At 39.6% G+C, this 19,245-nt stretch overlaps 1 protein-coding gene across 4 annotated transcripts in view; it reads left to right on the forward strand.

The window, feature by feature from the left end:
* Nucleotides 1-18,795, forward strand: part of Zcchc7 (zinc finger CCHC-type containing 7) — a 170,926-nt gene extending 152,131 nt beyond the window's left edge. For all 4 annotated transcript variants that reach the window (XM_021160515.2, XM_029475930.1, XM_021160514.2 and 1 more), the window contains exons 7-9: nt 12,994-13,089; nt 16,107-16,224; nt 18,043-18,795. In XM_021160515.2, coding sequence (XP_021016174.1) covers nt 12,994-13,089; nt 16,107-16,224; nt 18,043-18,482 — 654 coding nt within the window. In that variant the 3' untranslated portion in view covers nt 18,483-18,795. The remainder of the gene's footprint in view (nt 1-12,993; nt 13,090-16,106; nt 16,225-18,042) is intronic.
* The last annotated feature ends 450 nt before the right edge of the window (nt 18,796-19,245 follow it).

Genomic DNA, 19,245 nt, shown 5'->3' on the forward strand with positions numbered 1-19,245 from the left:
AGTTTAGTATTTGTCCTTCCCTTAATGTCAAAATGATAGATTCAAAGAATTAAATTTACTGATGTTTTATAGTAATTCACTTACATGCCAGAATTAATCCTTGGAATCAATAAGAAAATACACTTTCAAAGAGGGTGAAACCTGGAATTATAAATCTCAATAAATGAAATTCATTTTAAAATAAATATAATTTGCCAAATCACCAAAAAGCAGTTTGCTAAAGTGCTTTCTATAAAAGAAAGTTGAAAAGTATAGAAGTTGTATGTTATTTTTCCTTTCATGTTTCTTCAGGCCATGTACATGTGCATATAATATGGAAATTTTCTTTTGAAGGAATATGAGTTATCCTTTCAGAAATTTTTTAGCATATATGATTTTTAATATTCTAATTCAAAAGTAATTTGGCCTGGACAGGAAATCAATATGGTATTTTTTCTATAGGCTTATACTTGTATAAATATATTTGAATACTATCAAGGCTTCCTGGCGATGGTCCTGATGTAGATATAAGCATGTGAGGTAGTGAAAGCGGAAGTGTGCATCACCTGTGCAACTTGTGGATGACTTAGGAAGCCAAGCCCGTGCTTTCCCACCTTCTGGACATCTGTGCTCACCTCAACAGCAGCTCCCATGTTAGATAGGATCACTGTTCAATAGTAAGTTAGTTTAATCTGAAGATCTCCTATAGTTGGTAACTTCTGTCTTCATAGGTCTCTCTGCTTTTTACCTCTCTCATACTGGCTGGAGAGAATGACCAGCACACTCAGGATTTACATCGTCACTAAATGAACTTCTAGTTTGAGTTCTGCTTTAAATTTGAAAGAAATTCTTATAGTCATTAATTTTCTAATCTTTTTCCTGAGAATAACAGAAAGGTAGAAAGTTACATTTAGACATTTTATTATCCTTTCCCCCCTCCGCCCCTGTTGTGTTCATTTTTAGTTACAAATGAACTACATTTATTCGTTATAGGGAAAAGTGATTAATAATTAAATATGTAGCAGTTAAATTCCATTTCTAGGTGTTTACATTTTAAAATATGGTACACTTTGAATTTTTTTTGTTTTTTCCTCTTTAGAAACATATATATTAGTCATGTCATCCCAGAGAAAATTGTATCCCTTTTTACTAGTGACTCTGTACTTTGAAAGAATTCCATTTTAAGTGAAAATGAATATAATTAAATAAAACACTTAAACTAAATTTTCTCAGACTTCTAGTTGACCACCAGATACTATCTAATACCAGAAATTACAGTTTTCACATCTGAAATGTTTAGCCATTCCAATTTTGTAAGATTACCTACACATCAGAACAGAAGAATAAAATGCAGTGTAATTTTAGCACATTTTTCATATGTTAGATAAATAGGGGGCTTATGCCATTCCTTAAAGTGCATTCTAAGTAACTTGACTCTGTTGTATGCTTTTCTGGATATTTTAATGCAGCAATAAATGTAAATAGGGTATACAAAACCAGTGTCATTTGCACTAGCTAATTACAGTTAGGATCAATATAGTCTTAGAAGTCAGCTCAGTCATTTGATGAAGGCCTCTTTCCATGAGCAGTGTCTGAGCCAGAGCTGGGTTTTGACATTACGCATGCTTCTGTAATTAACAAGTTAAGCTGGCACTAAGATTTCAAAAACTACTCTCATTTAAGTGACTAGAAATCTATGAATTACTTAAGAGATTGACCTGACTTAGACTTGAAATTCATTGATAGTTTAGCTCCTTCATATATTAGAAAGTCAAGAGAGTTATATGTAGACTTGTACATCTGCAAATATTTCTTCAAGCTGTTTGAGAATTGGCCTTTCAGTAATATTAGTAATTTACATGAAGAAAAATGCTACAAAGTTTGGAAGGCATTGAACAATTAAAAGAAAGCTTGAATAGCTATTATGTAATCCAAATATACATATGTGTATGCATGCATGCATACACACATAAATGTATTTGAGATTAAGTTATACATTCACTTTAGCTGGGTTTCCAACATATGAATTGATTCTTTTTCAGAAATAAGAATTATTTTAATGTGAGAGGTCAGAAATCTATTGGTGAAAATAATTCATACATACAAACACATTCATCAATTACTAGTAAGGCTACCAGAATCTTTTGTTTTGAGACAGGTAGTTCCTCCCCTCAGCCTCCTACTGCTGGGCTTGCAGGCATAAACTACCATGCCCAGCCTTATTCTCATTGCTTGTTTTAAAAACTCTGTATGTGTGTATACATCATATATGCTATGCTGTATACATGCACACAAATGTAACTGAATCTACTAGATATAAATCCGTCTTTATAATTTTGTAATGTCTGATCTTATAAATACCCACCTGAGGTTTTTGCATATTGGTTTCCTTTTATGAGGCAAGTCTGGGCTGACCTTGGATTACTGGTGTCTTGCTTCAGCCTCCAAAGAGCTAGGATTACAGGCATAGACTACCATTCCCAGCTAAATGCCTTCATAGGAGTATGCTTGTATGTAGATATTTGCAGTCAGGAGCACTAAGTTTGGGGCTGTGCTTTAATTTCATTTATGAAATATAAGTCTCCATTTTTTTATGTCTTAGATCTATAACATTTCTTTTGTTTTATAGTTATATACTTTTTCTTTTTTTTTTTTTTTAAGAAAAATATGCTTTGAAATTTGGACAGAAGGGCAGGCTTGCCAATGAGTTAATGTTCTGTATTACAATATAAGGAAAAGAATGCCAACTTAAGGCCGTGCTCTGGTTTCAAGTTTGATTCCTTTGTGTAGTATGTGCACAGAGGTTGTGGTTAAAATGTTTAACTCAGAAGAGCCTTAGTTGTGTATCTGAAAATGAGTGGTAGTGCCCACAGGACTCGTGAGTATGCAGTGAGATGGTAACAGTGCAGTGCCTCACAGCTCCTCATACAGCAGGTTACACCAGGTAAGCACTGCCAGCGCAAGCCCGTGGGCACCTGCACAAGAGGTGCGCTGGGCAATGTCCCTGCTCAAGGTGAGGTTGTAATGACCTCTTGTAGCCTCCTAACAATGTTTCCTCCTTACAGTTACTGAAGTTAAATACAGCGTTCTTCTTTTCTTACTATTTATACTTGTCTTACTTGTTTCAAAAAATGTAGGTGAGTAACTTCTTTTTTTTTTTCTTTTTTTCCCAAGACAGGGTCTTGCTATGTAGCCCGGGCTGGCCTGGAATCGCTATATTGCCCAAGCTGGCCTGGAACTCGAGATCCTCCTGCCTCAGCTTCATGAGTGCTGAGATTACAGGCGTGCGCCACCACGCCCGGTTTAGGTGAGTAACTCTTAATTAAGTACTGCAACAAGTTATTTTCTTAATTTGATTTACCTTAACACCAGCATAAACATTTAAGATTATATCACAAAAGATTTAAGTTACTTCCTTTCCTATAAAAATGACAAAGTAAAGTACATTTCATAATAAAAATGCAGTGCACGTTTAGACTGGCTTTAATCTCCACCATTAAAGGAAGCAAAGAAGCAAGAAAGGGAGTGGGGGGGTAAGTAATGACATCACTCTAAAATACCTGAATTATGCTATTATGTGCATAATTTTAACAGATAACTTTAAATGTTCTATGACTAGTTACTGTAAGCAAATTATGTAAATCTTTATAATGAGAATAATATGAAATCAAACAGTTCACAGTAATTATAGTGCTTTATACAAGGAAGAGAGGGATCTTTTTAATAAGACAAGAAAGGAAACCAAATAATATACCAGGGATTTGCACTTCAGATAAAACTAGTTGTGCCTGCACATGGCCGATACCAGAAATGAGCCAGAGAGAGTCACAAGTCACAAACTAGAATAACGTGAGACCTGGGTGAGCTTCGCAGTCTTCCTACTGTGTATGGTTTCGGAAAAAAGGCAACATCAAATTAGGCATTTCCTTGGTGTGTGCAGTATGTACCCTTGGAAGAGCATTCCTAGTCCATGTTCCTTATTTTAAGACAAGCAGGGTTAGCTAAGACAGAGTGTATTATATAATCAGAGACCTGAGCTGGGAGCACTGGCGGGCCCTGGGTTTGATTTCCAGCACCCACGTGGTGCCTCAGAGCTGTCTGTAACTCCACTTCCAAGGGATCCATCCTCTTCTGGCTTCTGTGAGCATCAGAAAGATACTATGCAGACGTAAGTGCAGGCAAAACACCCACTCATATAAAATAAATTTTAGAATTTAAGAAAGGCCAATACTTTATTTTTTTAAAAAAGACCATTTACTTCCTACCCTGAATGAAGGTAGGTCCTTGAAGCTGTGAACAGTATTCTAGTAGAATAAGCAGGCTTGGGAGGGAAGTTATATGGGGTTCTAATCAAAATTAAAAGCTTGGAATTTATTTGGGTCCCCCTGTATTAACTAATAAATACAATAGAGCTATGGTTCTGATCTGTAATTATCAATGGAGGTTTATGTAAACATTTCATATGGTTGGAAGATATGTATTTAACATGATTTCCATGCCTTACAGTCTACCCCAATAAACCTGCAGATAAAATATCTGTGAGTTTACACATGTGTGTATTCTTTTCTGTCCCTTCCCTTATAGCCTGTCTCTACACCCTCCTCAGCCCTCCCCTACATCAAAGCCTGTGGCCCTTTTCCATCTGTGTACTAAAAGGTTCCTTTGTAAACCAGGCCATTTGTCCGTCATTGTTTGGGGTCCAAACAGTGGTAAGATACTCTGTCACTGATCCCGGGTGCTATGAATGGCAGCTCCTCTCTGGACAATTGGTGGAGGGGCTGAGAAATATTCCTGAGAGGATTATTTAACCTTTCAATTTAGAGGGCACAAAGCCTAGCTGATTAATGAACTTTCTGATGGTTGCCGATAAGCGGATCTATTGCTTTATTTCCTCTAAAAGTGATTCCTTCTCCTGTCCATATTACTATAATCTGAAACATAAATGTGGCAAATAGATTAAAAAACTGCACTAAAGAGTTTATCTGGCTGGCAAACTGAAGGAGCTAAATTAAAATTGGTAATGACAGCAGTGGCTCAGCCTCATATATGGTTTTTAAATGCACTGTGTATTTTGAAGAGACTTATTCTCCAGCTTGCCTGGTAATGACTGCTTTTGGTGCAGTCTGGGGCTGGCTTCTGTTATCCCCACCTCATGCCCCCCCCCCAAAAAAAATGAGTTGTGTTATCTGGATGGCTGCAGACACATACGCACCCCCTTTCTCACTGCATGGGCAGACAAGGTCGATAGCATTACAAGGTATTTGTGGCAGTGCTTGTTTCAGTTTTCAGAGCTGCCAGTTTCCAGGCAGATTTGAATTACAAAAGAAGAAGCTGGCATGAAAATTGAAAGGTTTTATCGGCTGGTCTGAAGCCTCATAGCACATTGCTTATTTATGCAGTCCATTTGCACCAGGAAATATAAAAAGGAAATACATTTTTAAAATAAGGCCATAAAGACCCAGATATGTTTAAGATGGCAAATAAAATATAGATACCTATAATATCTTTCCAGGAAACGATTTTCACTTAATGTTACTTCAGAAGAGCAGAGCATTTATGTTGCCGTCATAAATGTGTGCGTCTGTGTCACTATGTAGGTAGTCTCTGGGGATTAAGAAGGAAGCCCTATGCTAACTTACTTTAAAATTAAAATAGACGGAGGGATAGCTCTGCAGTTGAAGAGCTACATTGGAAATATTTAAATAGGGTGGTAAATTAAACTTAAACTAACATTTTTGCATTCCATGTAAAATTAGCTATGGGCCAGTGAATAAACGCTGCTACCTTTAGAGAAAATTGGGATGCTTTTTAAGCCTAGAAGATTGGGAGCATCTGGAAGTGCAGCCCTGGGCTCCTTCCTGTCTTGCATATGCTCATTGTTCTCCAGTTCTGAGCTTTTCATTTTGTTTGTGTTGTTGGGGTTTTTAGTGTATTGTTTACAGGAAGATTAGAAAGTGGTCAGTTTAGTAGTTCCCTCTTATGGAACTTACGCTTTTATTTTAGTCTTTAGATATATGTCTTCTAGATACAGCCTATTGCTTTTTTAATGTAGTAAATATGTAATTACACTATTAAAATGTATGCCAGTAACATACATATTCATCTTACTTTAACAGTTTTTTGCTTACCAAGAAACGATACGCCCATGTAATAAACTCTTACATTAAATGAAGGCATAAATACGTAAGCATTTGGTACTGCAAGGCCTTGAATAGTTCCTGGATTTACCAATGGACATTTGCAACTGTTCAACCCATGGGTTTGTAAAACTCAAGTATGTCTAAGAGAGAGGGAGGGAGGGAGGAAGCTAGCTGTATGTTGGAAATATCAGATCAATAAAACAGCACTCACTCTGCTGCAATTCAAGTTAACATTGTTCAAGAATCTGTTTTCCAGTAAAGCAAATTACTCTCAGCTAAGCCACAAGAAGTGCAGTTTTTTTTTATTTCATTTTTGCCAGTGTCTGGGGCCATTCTCATATTTTCCTGACCTCAACTAATTACTTCATGAAGGTTTTTTTTTTTTTTAAAAGCAGAAAACTATCAAAAAAACATACATGCCTGCTGCATGCTAATGATGTGCTGTACATTTCTTACGAGTTTTCATAAGGATTTTTCTACGTAGCATGTGTGGCTTAATGATGTAATCACCTGATAGACTGGAAAATGCGCCAAAACAGACGTTCCGGTCTGTTGTGTACATAATACATATTTCAGAAATCTGCCTAATTAAGGAATTACCCAATGAATTGGGAGTCTGTTGGGTATATGACATAGTTTTAATACATAAAAAACATATGTATATTATTATATATGGCACTTCAAAGAATAGTAATGTCCCCTGGAATGCAGTAGAGTTGTTTTTCTCAGTAAGAAAAAAATTAAAGCTTACAACCTTCATAAAGGAAGCATTGTCTTAGCTTGGGGCAAAAATTTCCCCCAGTATTCCTCAAAGAAAAGTAATGCTGTAAATATTTATCAGAACATGGACCAAGAGGAGGCCTTTTCCAAAACCATGATGGACAGACCCAGGCCTGGTGTTGAGGTCACGGGTGGAGGAGACACCCTCCAGAGACACCAAGAGCAGAAAGCATTAGCCTGCACGCTGCCAGTACCTGAGGTCCCAGCTGTTGTTCATCACAAACTCAACCTTGATTTCTGTTTTTAAAAAAGTATATATATATATATATATATATATATATATATATATATATATACACACACACACACACATACATACACATACATATACGTGTATGTATATATGTGTATATATATATATACATGTGTGTGTGTGTGTGTGTGTGTTCTGAAGAGTGTCAGAGGAAAGGGTAAAGAAAGCACCTGCTCTTCCATGCCTACTCGCTATAAGCTAAAGAAAACACAGAGCTAACAAAACTTAGCATCACTACCAGTAAACAAGTGTATTTTAAATTCAAACCTTTTTTGCTCAAATATCAAGTACATGCCAGAGGATCACTGCAGCTAATGGAATTTGAATATGAGTGCCCCTTTAGTTTGGGATAACATTTTCTTGAGGAAGCCTATTTGATTTTGTGGGTTAGGTTTTTAAAATATCAGTATTAAGGAAGGGGTTCTGATACTAATTTGTTGAAAGAGTAAAATTATTTGTAAATACTTGGAATTAATAAGGTATTTCTCAAATATAAAAATCACATCAATTTAAGAAGTATACATATGAAAGATTTTAGCTAATCTCTGCTTTTCTCAGTGTTGTATTTGATGAATATACATTTACCTTAGCAATTTAATATGCTTTTTTAAATAGTTCATATGAAAACTGGCTTGATAAGTAAAAACATATGGTCTGTTCTTTGAGCATATGTATGATTATAAAAATAAATCCATTTTTCAGTCACAAGAGTAGCAAATTCCCTCTAATTAGTAAAATTGATTACATATCCTGTATAGTAATGAGCTTCAACTAGATGTTAGCCCTCATTGGATCAAAGTCAGTTTAGCTAAGGGCAGCCCAAGGTCACAGAGGGAGATGCCCAGCAGGTTTATTAGCATAAAAAATTACTGTTAGACCGAGGACACTGAGGCAGCGCTGGCATTTTGATCTCTTGGCCTTTGTCATGGAGATTCTTAGTAGTGAAGGGAGTAAGGCCAGCGTCCCAGATAATGATTAACTGTTTTAATGGCATTCATTCATTCATTCCGCACTAACTATTCATGCAGAAAAAGGGTTATGTAAAGTGACATTAGAAGAAAATCATCTGTAATGGTTGCATCGGGCTTCACTTTGAGGAGACGTTAGGAGTAAATCCATGGCGTGGTGGGCTCATGCTTTATCTTCTGATAGTTACTGAGCTACTGGTGCATGAAAAGCCTTCAGCAGTGCCAGCAGATGGGACGGACCTTTCACAGGTTATGCTGTCTACCAGGTTCTTACTGCTATCTATCGATAGTAAAGTCATCTCCAAGATACCACCCTACAATATAGATTATTTAAATGTCTGTCTCACACACACACAACCTGCTTTCATAAATAGTTCATTTGGTAACCATTGGGTCAAAGTCTTTAGATATATTTTTTACTTCCAGAAAGTCTTAACAAAGCTATATTCACTCCCTCACATCTATATCTTTGTCAGTAATACCAGCTCAAATGACAGAACCTGGAACCTAGAGTTTATCAGCTGACATAGTCTACTTTAAGTTGGACATTTGCTGTTAACTAAAAATAGAGAAATAAATGGACCAGGAGTGGTAGTGTACATCTTTAATCCCAGTACTCAGAAGGCAGAGACAGGCAGATCTCTGTAAGCCTGAGGCTAGCCTGGTCTACATAGTGAGATCCAGGACAATCATGACCACAAAGTAAAACCCTGTCTCGAAGAGAGGGGGGAAAAAAAGGACATGTATAAGGTAGTACTAATACTAAGGTATAAGTATTGGGTCAAAAATTTATATTTCCAATACTTGAAATAGCTTAAAGATTTTCATTTAATCTTAGTATAAAAACGTGTCCAGTGGAAGTCATTATTGGGTTTCTGCTACTGTATTCTAATACAGTCTTCTCTAATTAGGTAAGATCTAGGCTGATTTCATTTCTATTACGTCCTAGTACATGCTAGTTTATTAAAATGAGAGCATGTAGATAGCGTTTGTCAAGTCATTTACTAATTAATTATTGTGAAACAGTGTAGAATTTCATAACAATATAAATACTGCTGCTATTTTTATTAGTAATAATGGAAGTTTTTAAATAGTGACATTATTCAGTTGAATGAACATCAAATGTTTATGCTCCATCCAGAGCAATAAATGAACACTGAGGCTGTATTTCAGATTATTCTCTAAATAAAATAACAACTGTCGATATGAAACATGCTTTCAAATCTTGATTAAGAAGTATCTCTTCATCTCTTGTACTGAAGACTGAGTTCCTCTTCTCTCTACATTACCATTTCCCTCTTGGTTTTCCAAGTATGTACCATACTCTCAACATGAAGTAGGAAAAACACCAAGGAAACAATATCATTATTATTAATTATTATATTCAAGTTTTTTAACCTTTCATGGCATGATTTTTATAGGTTTGCTTTTGGGGATATAAAAGCCAATAGTTTCCCAAAGTATCTAAACTGTTATTAGCAATACCCACAATGCAACAGTTTTTCTGTGAGCTGTGTGCTCTACACCTGTAGTACCTCAGCCTTCACTCACTGTTGACTGAACTCTCACCATATGACTGGCCCTCTCAGTGCGCAACTTTCTCCTTGCCTGGTGGGTAGGTGAGGATTGCTAGGTAAGGTAAACTATTTAGTATATCTGGTGCGGCATGTTTGGGGTCCGGGGCTTGTTTTTCAAAGGGAAGGGGATTAGGGAGCACCAAGTGGAGGCCTTACTAGGATAATGACCTCTTTGTACCTGGAGAACTTTCCCAGTGTGGAGTGGATGGTATTAAACTCTCAACAGAAGAAAGTTTGTGTAGAGTGTCCAGGGAACATTGAAGAGGCCAGTGAGGCGATAAGACACAAAAGGCATACAGGGAGGAAGGCTGTGACCCACTGTAAGACTCTAGGACTTAGTGAGTGAGAAGAGAAGCTGTTACAGGAGTGATAACAAACCAGAAGAATCATCGTGTATTGAAAATAGGCTGCAAAGAAAGAAACATCCAGACCAATTATAAGCCTCTATTAATCATATAAATGTGAGGTGAACAGTCAGATGGTACAGGTGGAGTGAGAGAGAAGAAGTGCATATAGCCTATAATAAAGCCAGTATAAACAAGAGAGCCACGATTAAGCATAGTAGATGTGTGCCTTTTTAAGAGGGCATTTTTTTCTGGAGGTTGACTGTTCCTCTTATCACCACCTACACACCCTGCTAAGTTGCCAACTGGTTACTGAGTACCTACCTACCATTAGCTTCCAATCCTTTGCTAGCTTTCCATGTCACTTAAAATATGCACAGAGCATCTCCACCTTCGGTTTTAGAATTCTGAGTGACTGACCCCTCCTCGCCTTCTAAAACCTCTTCTTCCGCTCTTTCATCTACTCTATCTCAAGGTACTGAGGTTTCCTTGTTGGTTTGTTTGGGGGTGGGTGTTTTAACCCTCTGAGCTGCAGGCCTGTACTTGCCTGGGACTTTGCAGAGAGTAGTTGGGTTGGTCGGTCAGCACAATTACCTGCCTGATTTGTTTTTCAGCATTAGGATCTCCATCAGCAAACCAGTCTCAGGCACCAGCAGTGACTTATTCACTGTCTTATTCCAGTATTTTGTTTATACAAACGTATATGTATGTGGGAGAAAAGGAGTAGACTAGGGGAGGGAGTGGGTTATCTTTCCTCTCACTGGAAATATAAGCAGTGATTTTTGTGTTGCTGACTTCTCAAACATCAGACCTTAGGACAATGTCTGACATGGATTCTGCAGTTACTATTTGTAATGAATTGCTGAAAATGTATGCATGCACTCATGCCACATGCTCAGGACTCTGACAGACATCACTGTGGAGCCACCCGTGGACTTGCGTTCTGTTTTGCTTGCTCCCTTCCCCTTCCATTCACGGCCAAGTTCCTTCACTGTCCTTGTTCTTAGGATAAACTAACAGCCAATGAGTGAACAGTTTTCCATTACCTACAATTCCCTGACTTCTAAGTCCACTGCATTTCATAGGCTCCATCTTAGGTAATAATGCATCGTTACATTAACCTTTTTCTTCTTCTTCTTCCTGGTTTTGTTTTTGTTTGTTTTGTTTTTTGTTTTTTGTTTTGAGATGGGTCTTCTGTAGCTGGGAGCTTGCTGTGTAATTGAAGCTGGCCTTGAACTCCTGATCTTCCTGCCTCTACCTCCTGAGTACTGGGATCACAGGTGCGTGTCACCATGCCCAAACCATGAATAGCTTTTAACAGCTTTGTCCTTAAAAAGTTACAATATCTCTTTGATTTTGTATTCTTTCTGTATGTTCTGCAGTTGTATTTCCTATTAAAACAACAGCCATTTTTTTTCGGATAAGGAAAAAATATTTCTGTGTAATAATTTAATAACTTCTGGAACTCTACCACCTAAAGGAAAGCCACTGCAGTGACACTTGCCTATACATATGCATCTCTGTTAACGTCTGTTGAGTAGTTCTGAGAATAGTCGTGTTTTTCTTGTATCCTAGTTGGTGATAGCTGAGGTTGTAAATGCTGTTATATGTGCCATGATCGTTTTCAGCAGAAAAGACTGGTCAAGTTTTATTTTTCTCAAATGTAATGATTATTAACTTGATTAGATTAATAGCAACTAGGAGCTTACTAAGGCTTGCCTTTAGTTGTGTCTGAGGGGCAGATAGTTGGGGTTTCTAACTAAAGAATGGTTTAATCAATTAATAGAGTCAAATCTGAATAGACTGTTGGAAGGTGGAGAAAGTCAGTAAAGCTGAGAAAGGGTGTGTGTGCTCCTGGAGGTTCTGTGCTGCCCTGGCATCCTCCATTGCTGCTCTGTTTCCTGTCTGCTGTGCTGTGAACTTCTCTAGACACCTTCCCTGCTGTGATGCACTGAAGTCTCTGAGACTGAACAAAGTACACTGTCTCCCCTAAGGCCTGTGTCAGTGCTCCATCACGGCACTGGGCAGGGTAACCAGCAATCCAGCTTTCCATTCAAGACATAAGAGCTACAGTACAGTTTTTTTTAAAGATTCTTTTCTTACCTATACACTATTCTTCTATATCAAGAACTACTCTCTCACCTATGCCTGCAACCCCAAACCACCTGATCGCAGCATTGGATAAAATGTTAGTAAGCAGACTAGCGCTCTATTACAGAAACTCAGTGAGCATGAGAGAGAGATTTACCAACGTGCATACAGAAAAGAGAACAAATGAAGATGACATTTTCTTCTTCTCGGTTAAATCCACTACCTTCTTGAGGTTCTGCTCTGGCCCCTGTCTGTCCTCTCCTTTCAGCTCTCCCTCTCAGCTAGCCTCATCTGCCTGCTCCCACTAAAAATGCCACCACCCAAGTCTTCCTCCTAAGCACTGACCTTTTTACCCTGTCCTTCCTTGTTGGTGCTTCTTAGTAATCTATGCCTGCTCCCTTTTATCAGCTTATATACTTAAGATATAATTTAATAAATAAGCTGCATAGCTTTCTCCACATCCCTTCCGTCCTCACCCTGCTCTCTGCCCTCCCAGGTTCTCACAGGGAGGCCCCATGGATGGTCGCATATGAGATAGCTGTGCCTCATGTTGCTAGGTTTCTGTTGTGCTTGGCAGTGTAGGTCAGACCCTCCTTGAAAGTATCCTTTAAGTCCTGGGCTCTGTCCTGTGTCTCCTCAACCCTGAACCATCCCTTCTCTGTCCTTTCGTGAGCTCTGTCTGCCCCTTACATGTTGTTTCCTGGGCTCTATCATGAGCCCACCCTCACTCCACTCCACTCCACTCCACTCTAAGAAGCAATATTCCTAAGGATTTTCTTACCATAGAGCTCTTTTAGAAAGGATGGGCTTTTAGCTTTTCCTCTAATATGTATTAACTTCTTATAAATATTTATGTTGCAGACCAAACCTGGACCACCAAAAAAGCCAAAGACCCCCTCTGGACAATCAGCGTTAGTGTATTGCTACAACTGTGCACAGAAAGGCCATTTTGGACATGTAAGTTTGAGTGGCATTTGAACGGAATGCATCTTGTCAGGGAGTGGTTGCTGAAAAGATGATCCCCAAATAGATGTAACTTGGAACACTTACTTGTTTATATGCTACTATCTGGTAGTAAAAAAAGAATTTTCAACTAATTTACCTCCCTGATTCCTACCAACAAAAACTGACAAAGCATAGTCCTATATGAAAACAAATTTAGCTCCTAAAGGTAGTGAGGCAGAGTCAGCAGCAGCATAGAATGAGGCCTGGCACCTTTTGTGGCCTTTTACTAAACTATTTATTGGGTTTTCTGCTTGGTTCTTCAGCCTTCCCTGGTACCACCACACTCACTTAAGTTTTTGTTGTTCACATGCAAGTGTGACATTCTGTGACAAGAAACACAGAAATTGTACAGCTGTGGCTCACACACCTACTCTCCAGTTCCCTTCCGGCCAATACTGTGCAAGTCGAGACTGAAAGGACCAGGCCGTGTGATGGGTATAAGAAGGTGGTAAGGTGGTGAGTCTCCTCTAGCTAGTTGCCACAGTAAGCATGAAACAGTAGCAGCTCATCCGAGCTGAGAGCTAGTAGGAATAGGCTTCACACCCATACACTGGGAACCGCAAAGTTGACGAGGAAAAGCAGTGGCTCAGGGAGTAGAAATCCTTGTGCAGGGGATTCCTGTTCTCCACAGAAGCTCTAACAGCCTAGAAACCAAGGCAAACATCAACCAGATCCCATGGAGTGAGGACGAAACCCTGCAGAGGCTCAGGACAGTGGTAGCAGAGGTAGAGTGGCCAGTGTTGCAGACTACCTCTGAATTCCAGCTGTGGTGCCTTTCTAGTACAGGCCTTGGGAGTCCTACAGAAAGAGGGAAGAAGCAGAAACGCTGAGACAAGAAAAAGTGCTGAGTTTATCTTCCGTGCTCAGGTAGCAGGAACCAGGAGGTGCTGGGTAAAATATAAATGCTAGGAATCAGAATGCGCAGGTCCTTAGTGTAATCTTTACTCTGTCGGTGGCAGCCAGATGACCTAACTACTGTCTTCCCCTTTGGCATTCAGTCTTTGTCTTCAAAGCTAAGAAGTTGTACGGCACTGACATGCAGATGCTGTCCCCAGTGTGGTAACCTCACTGTACAGGTAGCGAGATCCTACAGGATACTTGGCATCGCCTTTGTAGAATTCTCACTGAAAACCTACCTAGAGAAGAGTCTTGTAGGAAGTCACCGTCCCCAGGCTTCTGTTGTCCTGTGCACGCCTCCTGTTGCCAACACCTTTTAGGAAACACACATATTAGCAATCCACTGCCACACACATTACACAGGTGCGTAATTTATATGCTTGCTTATCTCCTTAAAGCAAAAGAGTATACGTTAGCATTTGTGTTCAATTAAAGAAAAACAGTTACAGTTGGATGCTTCCTGCTTACTAGTCACTGCCGTTAATGTAGATGGGAATATCAAGAGCATTTAGAATTTATTCCTGAAATCTAGAGTTAGACAAATTTCAATTTACAGTAAAACAAATTTGGCAGCCATAGTTGAAGGAACTCTAGATTATCCAACACTAATGAAGAAGATCATTGGTGTGGCTAATCCAGAACAGAAGATAAATTATATAGCCAGCTATCAATTATCTGTGTTAATGGAGGAGACCAGTGATGTGGATAATCAAAATATAATTTACATGTAGCTTTGGAAAACATTTGTGATACGATATAGCTCTGTGTAGTTACATCCGTCTAGATAGAACAGTATCCAAATAAGAGGCTACCCCAGTAGTGAAAGATGTCCAAGCTCTCCTCCCTGTCAGTCTCAGAGATTCAGCCCTCAGATGGTGTTAGTGAATCACTTCATATTGCCTTGCCTAACTCCACTCACTCTGGCTAGAGAAGCAAGGATAGCAGTAGGCACTGAGAGAAATAGGATGTTCCAGGAGGATGTGAAGGGTGAAGGCGCTGAGAGAATCAAAAGGGTCTGTTGTCATGGGTACCAACTTAACATAGCAAGATTTCTAGGATTCTGATATAATCGTAACTTAATAATTTATTGATGAGTCAGCTAAATTCTATGTGGTTATCTCACATGCTTCCTAAAAGCATTCTGATTTTCTTAAGTACTTAGTTAAGAAATGCTGAACATTATTAGGAAAGAAGTCTCAGGCAAGATGTTAGAAGGCAGATAAGGTCGCAGAGGAAAGTCTGAAAGGGGTGTTTCCGGCTCCCTTGCCACATCTGTTGGTGTCACCCAGTGTATGGGAGATAGTTAGAGCCAAAGGGCAGAGATTGGGAATGTCAGTCACAGGAGAAACGGGTGAAAGAAGTGACCTCAGAGTGGCTAAGGGAGCAACAAGAAGGGAGAGTTTTCTTCACGGCACTAACCTCACAGTGAGAATCCTTAGCCCAGGGCAAAGGAGACACATGGGAGGCCATAGACTGACTGGGGGAGCAGGCGGTGAAGGGAATGGGCAGAGGGAACAAAGAATATTCTCAATACACAGTATGTACCATAAGACATCCTTAGTTAAAAAAATAATCACTGTCCCAGTAACTAATGAGCGTGGAGTTAAAATATAACTGGTGTATGTGTATAGAGAAAAAAACAGCAGCCCCCAGCCACAGTTTGAGGCTAGGGAAGATAAGGGCAGGAAGGAGCATTTGCTGTGAAGACTACTGAAGGCAACAGACAAGAAAGGACAAAGAATTCACATAATGCTAAAACTCCCAACTGAGTACAGGAAAAGTCAGGGTGGCACCCACCCCTCCATGCTGTTAACTCAGACTGGGAGAGGGCCTTGGCAGAGAGTACTAAGAAAAGGGAAGAAACCCAGGGCCTGAAAGATAGTATAAGAACATAGTAGGACTTTTGGATTGGCTAGTCCCTTTCCATGGCAACAAGGACTACTTCAGCAGCCACTGCATGCCAGGTTTGTGGGTGGGACTCACGTCTAATCAGCACAGACCAGAAAACAGTCATGAAAAGGTTTGTTGATCAGTGCAAACTCGTGATGTCATTCTTTCAAATACAATTGCAGGAATGTACAGAGAGACGAATGTTTAACCAGACATTTCCAACATCTCCATTCATATATTGCTATGATGGCAAATATGACATCCAGCAAAGGGATCGGAGAATAAAGCGAAAAGTCAAAGGTTCGTCATTAAACTTCTGCTTACATCACTTTTGCAGCAGCTCCAAAAAAATCTTTTTATACTATGTTTGCCTACTTTGGAAGTCACTGGTTAGCACAGAAAACACTTTAAAAAAAAAAAGATTCATTCATTCATTCACTTATTATATATACTGTAAATCATCATGTGGTTGCTGGGAATTTCTTCTGGAAGAGCAGAGAGTGCTCTTAACTGCTGAGCCATCTGTCCAGTCCCTGAAAACAGTTTTAATAATTATAAAAACTAAAACTTTCTTGAGCTCCAGAAAACAAACCTCTACTTTAAAACTCCTATACTGTAATCTATTCACAGTTGATCTTTTTCTCAGAGAGAGCATTTCGGAAACCTAAGAATGTTTCATCTGTCTATGCAGAGAGGTAAAGATTTCTTTGAAATTTTTCTACTTGACAAATAATTATCTCCCCTTTGTATATCAAATATTTTCCATGGAGCGTGGGTTTCTGGTGACTCGTGGGGCTTCCCCCACCGAGGCTCTCACAATTCACCACTGCAAGTGGGGCTTCAGGTCCATTGTCCCCCTCTGTGCCTCACCTAACCTCAGAGGTTCAGAGCACTGCTCCTGCAGATGACCTGCACCCACATGGCGGCTCCCAGTTGTCTGTAGTGCCACCTCCAGGGATCTGATGTCTGTGACCTCCACAGGCAAACACACTCAGGTGCATGTACCTGCATGCAGACATGCACACCTACAGATAATTAAAAATAATAACCTAAGCTAATAAATGAATAATTTTTAATTTTAAATCCATTTTCTCTGCCTTGGCTCTTTCTTGGTACAATCAAGATGTGTTCCCAAGGTTTTCTTCACTGTTCATGGTAAAATTGTTATGTAGTTTTTAAGCTTTTCTCTGAAGTCTTTACTGATTCTTACCATTTTTAACTTTTTTTCTTTTGGCTTGTTTTCTCTTGAGTTCAGGCCCTTTTAAATGGTGCTACTCATCTGTGTGGCTTGTATTCCTAGTACAGCAGAGAAATGAGAGGGCATGACTGACGAGCAGGCTCAATGTAAGCTTGCCAGAAAAGTTGAGCTGTCTGCTCTGAGGTACAGGGCTTGGCTGCGTGCTGACAGTGAGCATTGATAAAGTATAGTATGGGAAAAGTAATTGTTTTCTCTTTAGCTAGGTTTGACACTTTGAGACTTTGGAACTTATTTTATGCTTAAGCTAAGTTTCTCCCAACCACTTCTGTGATATTCCAAGGCTCTGTTAGTCTCCACACCTCACCTTAGCCTCAACTGCTTCTGTCAGATCTCAGAACAACTTACCAGGTCCTAACAAGATGTACCGCAGCAGCAGGTGGCACTGAAACCTCTGAGCTATGCACACAGGAATGCACGCATACAGAGAACTCCCCACCCAGCAGCCACTTCTCTGTAGGAATAATATCCTGGGTGCTACGTTATCACATCAGAGAAGATGGCCAGGCTCAGCCTCAGAGGGTGATGGAAATGTCATATGAAACTGTGCAAAGGCCATTTCTACATCTTGCTTCACCTCATTTTCTCAGGCTGACTCTTCCCTGGAGGAACTTGAATAGGTCAGACATCCCTGCTGCTCTGGTCTTCATTGTCTAACATTGTAAAAATATGTTGAATAGAAAAAATTATAATAATAGTAAATAATGGGTTTGGAATGTGTCCCCATTTTTAGCAGTCTGGGTTATAAGGAGTGCCGTTTGTGCACGTGCCTAAGTGTCTGCTGCCTCTCTCTGCTAAGTTATTTCCAGGAATGCAAGAACTCTGCATGGGCTAAGTAGGCAAAGTACTTTCATATCTTACAGATCTCAAGAAAAATGGAGATTTTCCAAGGCAGTTCAAAAGACCATATGTAGAAGAGACAGATAAGAGGCGCCACCACGATATGAGAAAAAGCCATTCCCCAAGCAAACACAGGAGGTGGCCTCGAGAAAATAAAGAAACACAGAAAGAAAAGACCAGGAGTAGAGAAGGCAAGACGCACAGGAGGGGTCACCAGCCTCGGGGTGACGATGAAGACTTCCCCAGGGGCTCAAAACCCAACTCCTCTGGCTTTGTTAACAACCAGAAGCCTTCTAAGTCCCTCCACCGTGCATCCCATTACCACAGGCTGAGAGAAGAGCGGCTTCTCAGGGAGAGCAAGCGGAGCAAGCCGAAGAAAAGGAAGAGTGCAGAGGACGGCAGCCATGATGACTTGTTTCTTATTAAGCAAAAGAAGAAGAAGCCTAAGCGGAGTGCTCTCTGACCTGGTCTCCGCGCTTCAGTGTCCTGGAAGTGCTTAAGTACCTGTTAGATGAGACGCTGGGGACTGAATGCTGAGTTCCGGCCATGCCTGGAGTTGCTGTACAGAGACCACAAAGAGTCCAGGTCTGTGGCCACAGGCTGTTCTTAGGTAGGAAGGCAAACTTGAGGTAGAAAATTGTCTTTTCAAATGCTTTGGAAAAAGTACAAGCTCATCAGATGAATTTATCTCCAATGTTTGAGGACTTAAAAGCTCATTGGAAGAAAGTTTATTATTAAGAAAAGTCACCACTTTTTTAGCATTCTTTTTTTTTTTTAAGAACACAGGAAAAATCAATGAAAATCCAAGCCCAGCTTTGCTTGCATCAGAGGCTGTTGGAATCTTTCTCTGTACAGAACAGCGTGTAAAATGAAGCTGTCACCATTGAATTCTGCAGGAGGTGGAGGAGAGGCCATAGCAAAATACACATACAAGATGTGTGCAGTGTGGGCGTGCAGGACAGAGGTGTGAGAGGCATCCTCAAACTTGAGTGCAATGGCAGGGACAGTGTTCTCACTGTTAACAGCCATAGTTCAAGAGATAGGGATAGATATCATGAACCTAACTTGTTCTCGTGGATCCTTTTAAACACTTCAACGCTCTTTAGAATCTTTTGTACTTGTGAGCCTTTTTTACCCTTGTGAAAGCCTAATGTTAGAATAAGAAAAATAAAATGCCTGAAACCATGTGTAAATAAATGTGTTTATTGTTACAAAAGACAACGAGA

Source organism: Mus caroli, chromosome 4 (assembly GCF_900094665.2).
Source record: "Mus caroli chromosome 4, CAROLI_EIJ_v1.1, whole genome shotgun sequence".
Lineage (NCBI taxonomy): Eukaryota > Metazoa > Chordata > Mammalia > Rodentia > Muridae > Mus > Mus caroli.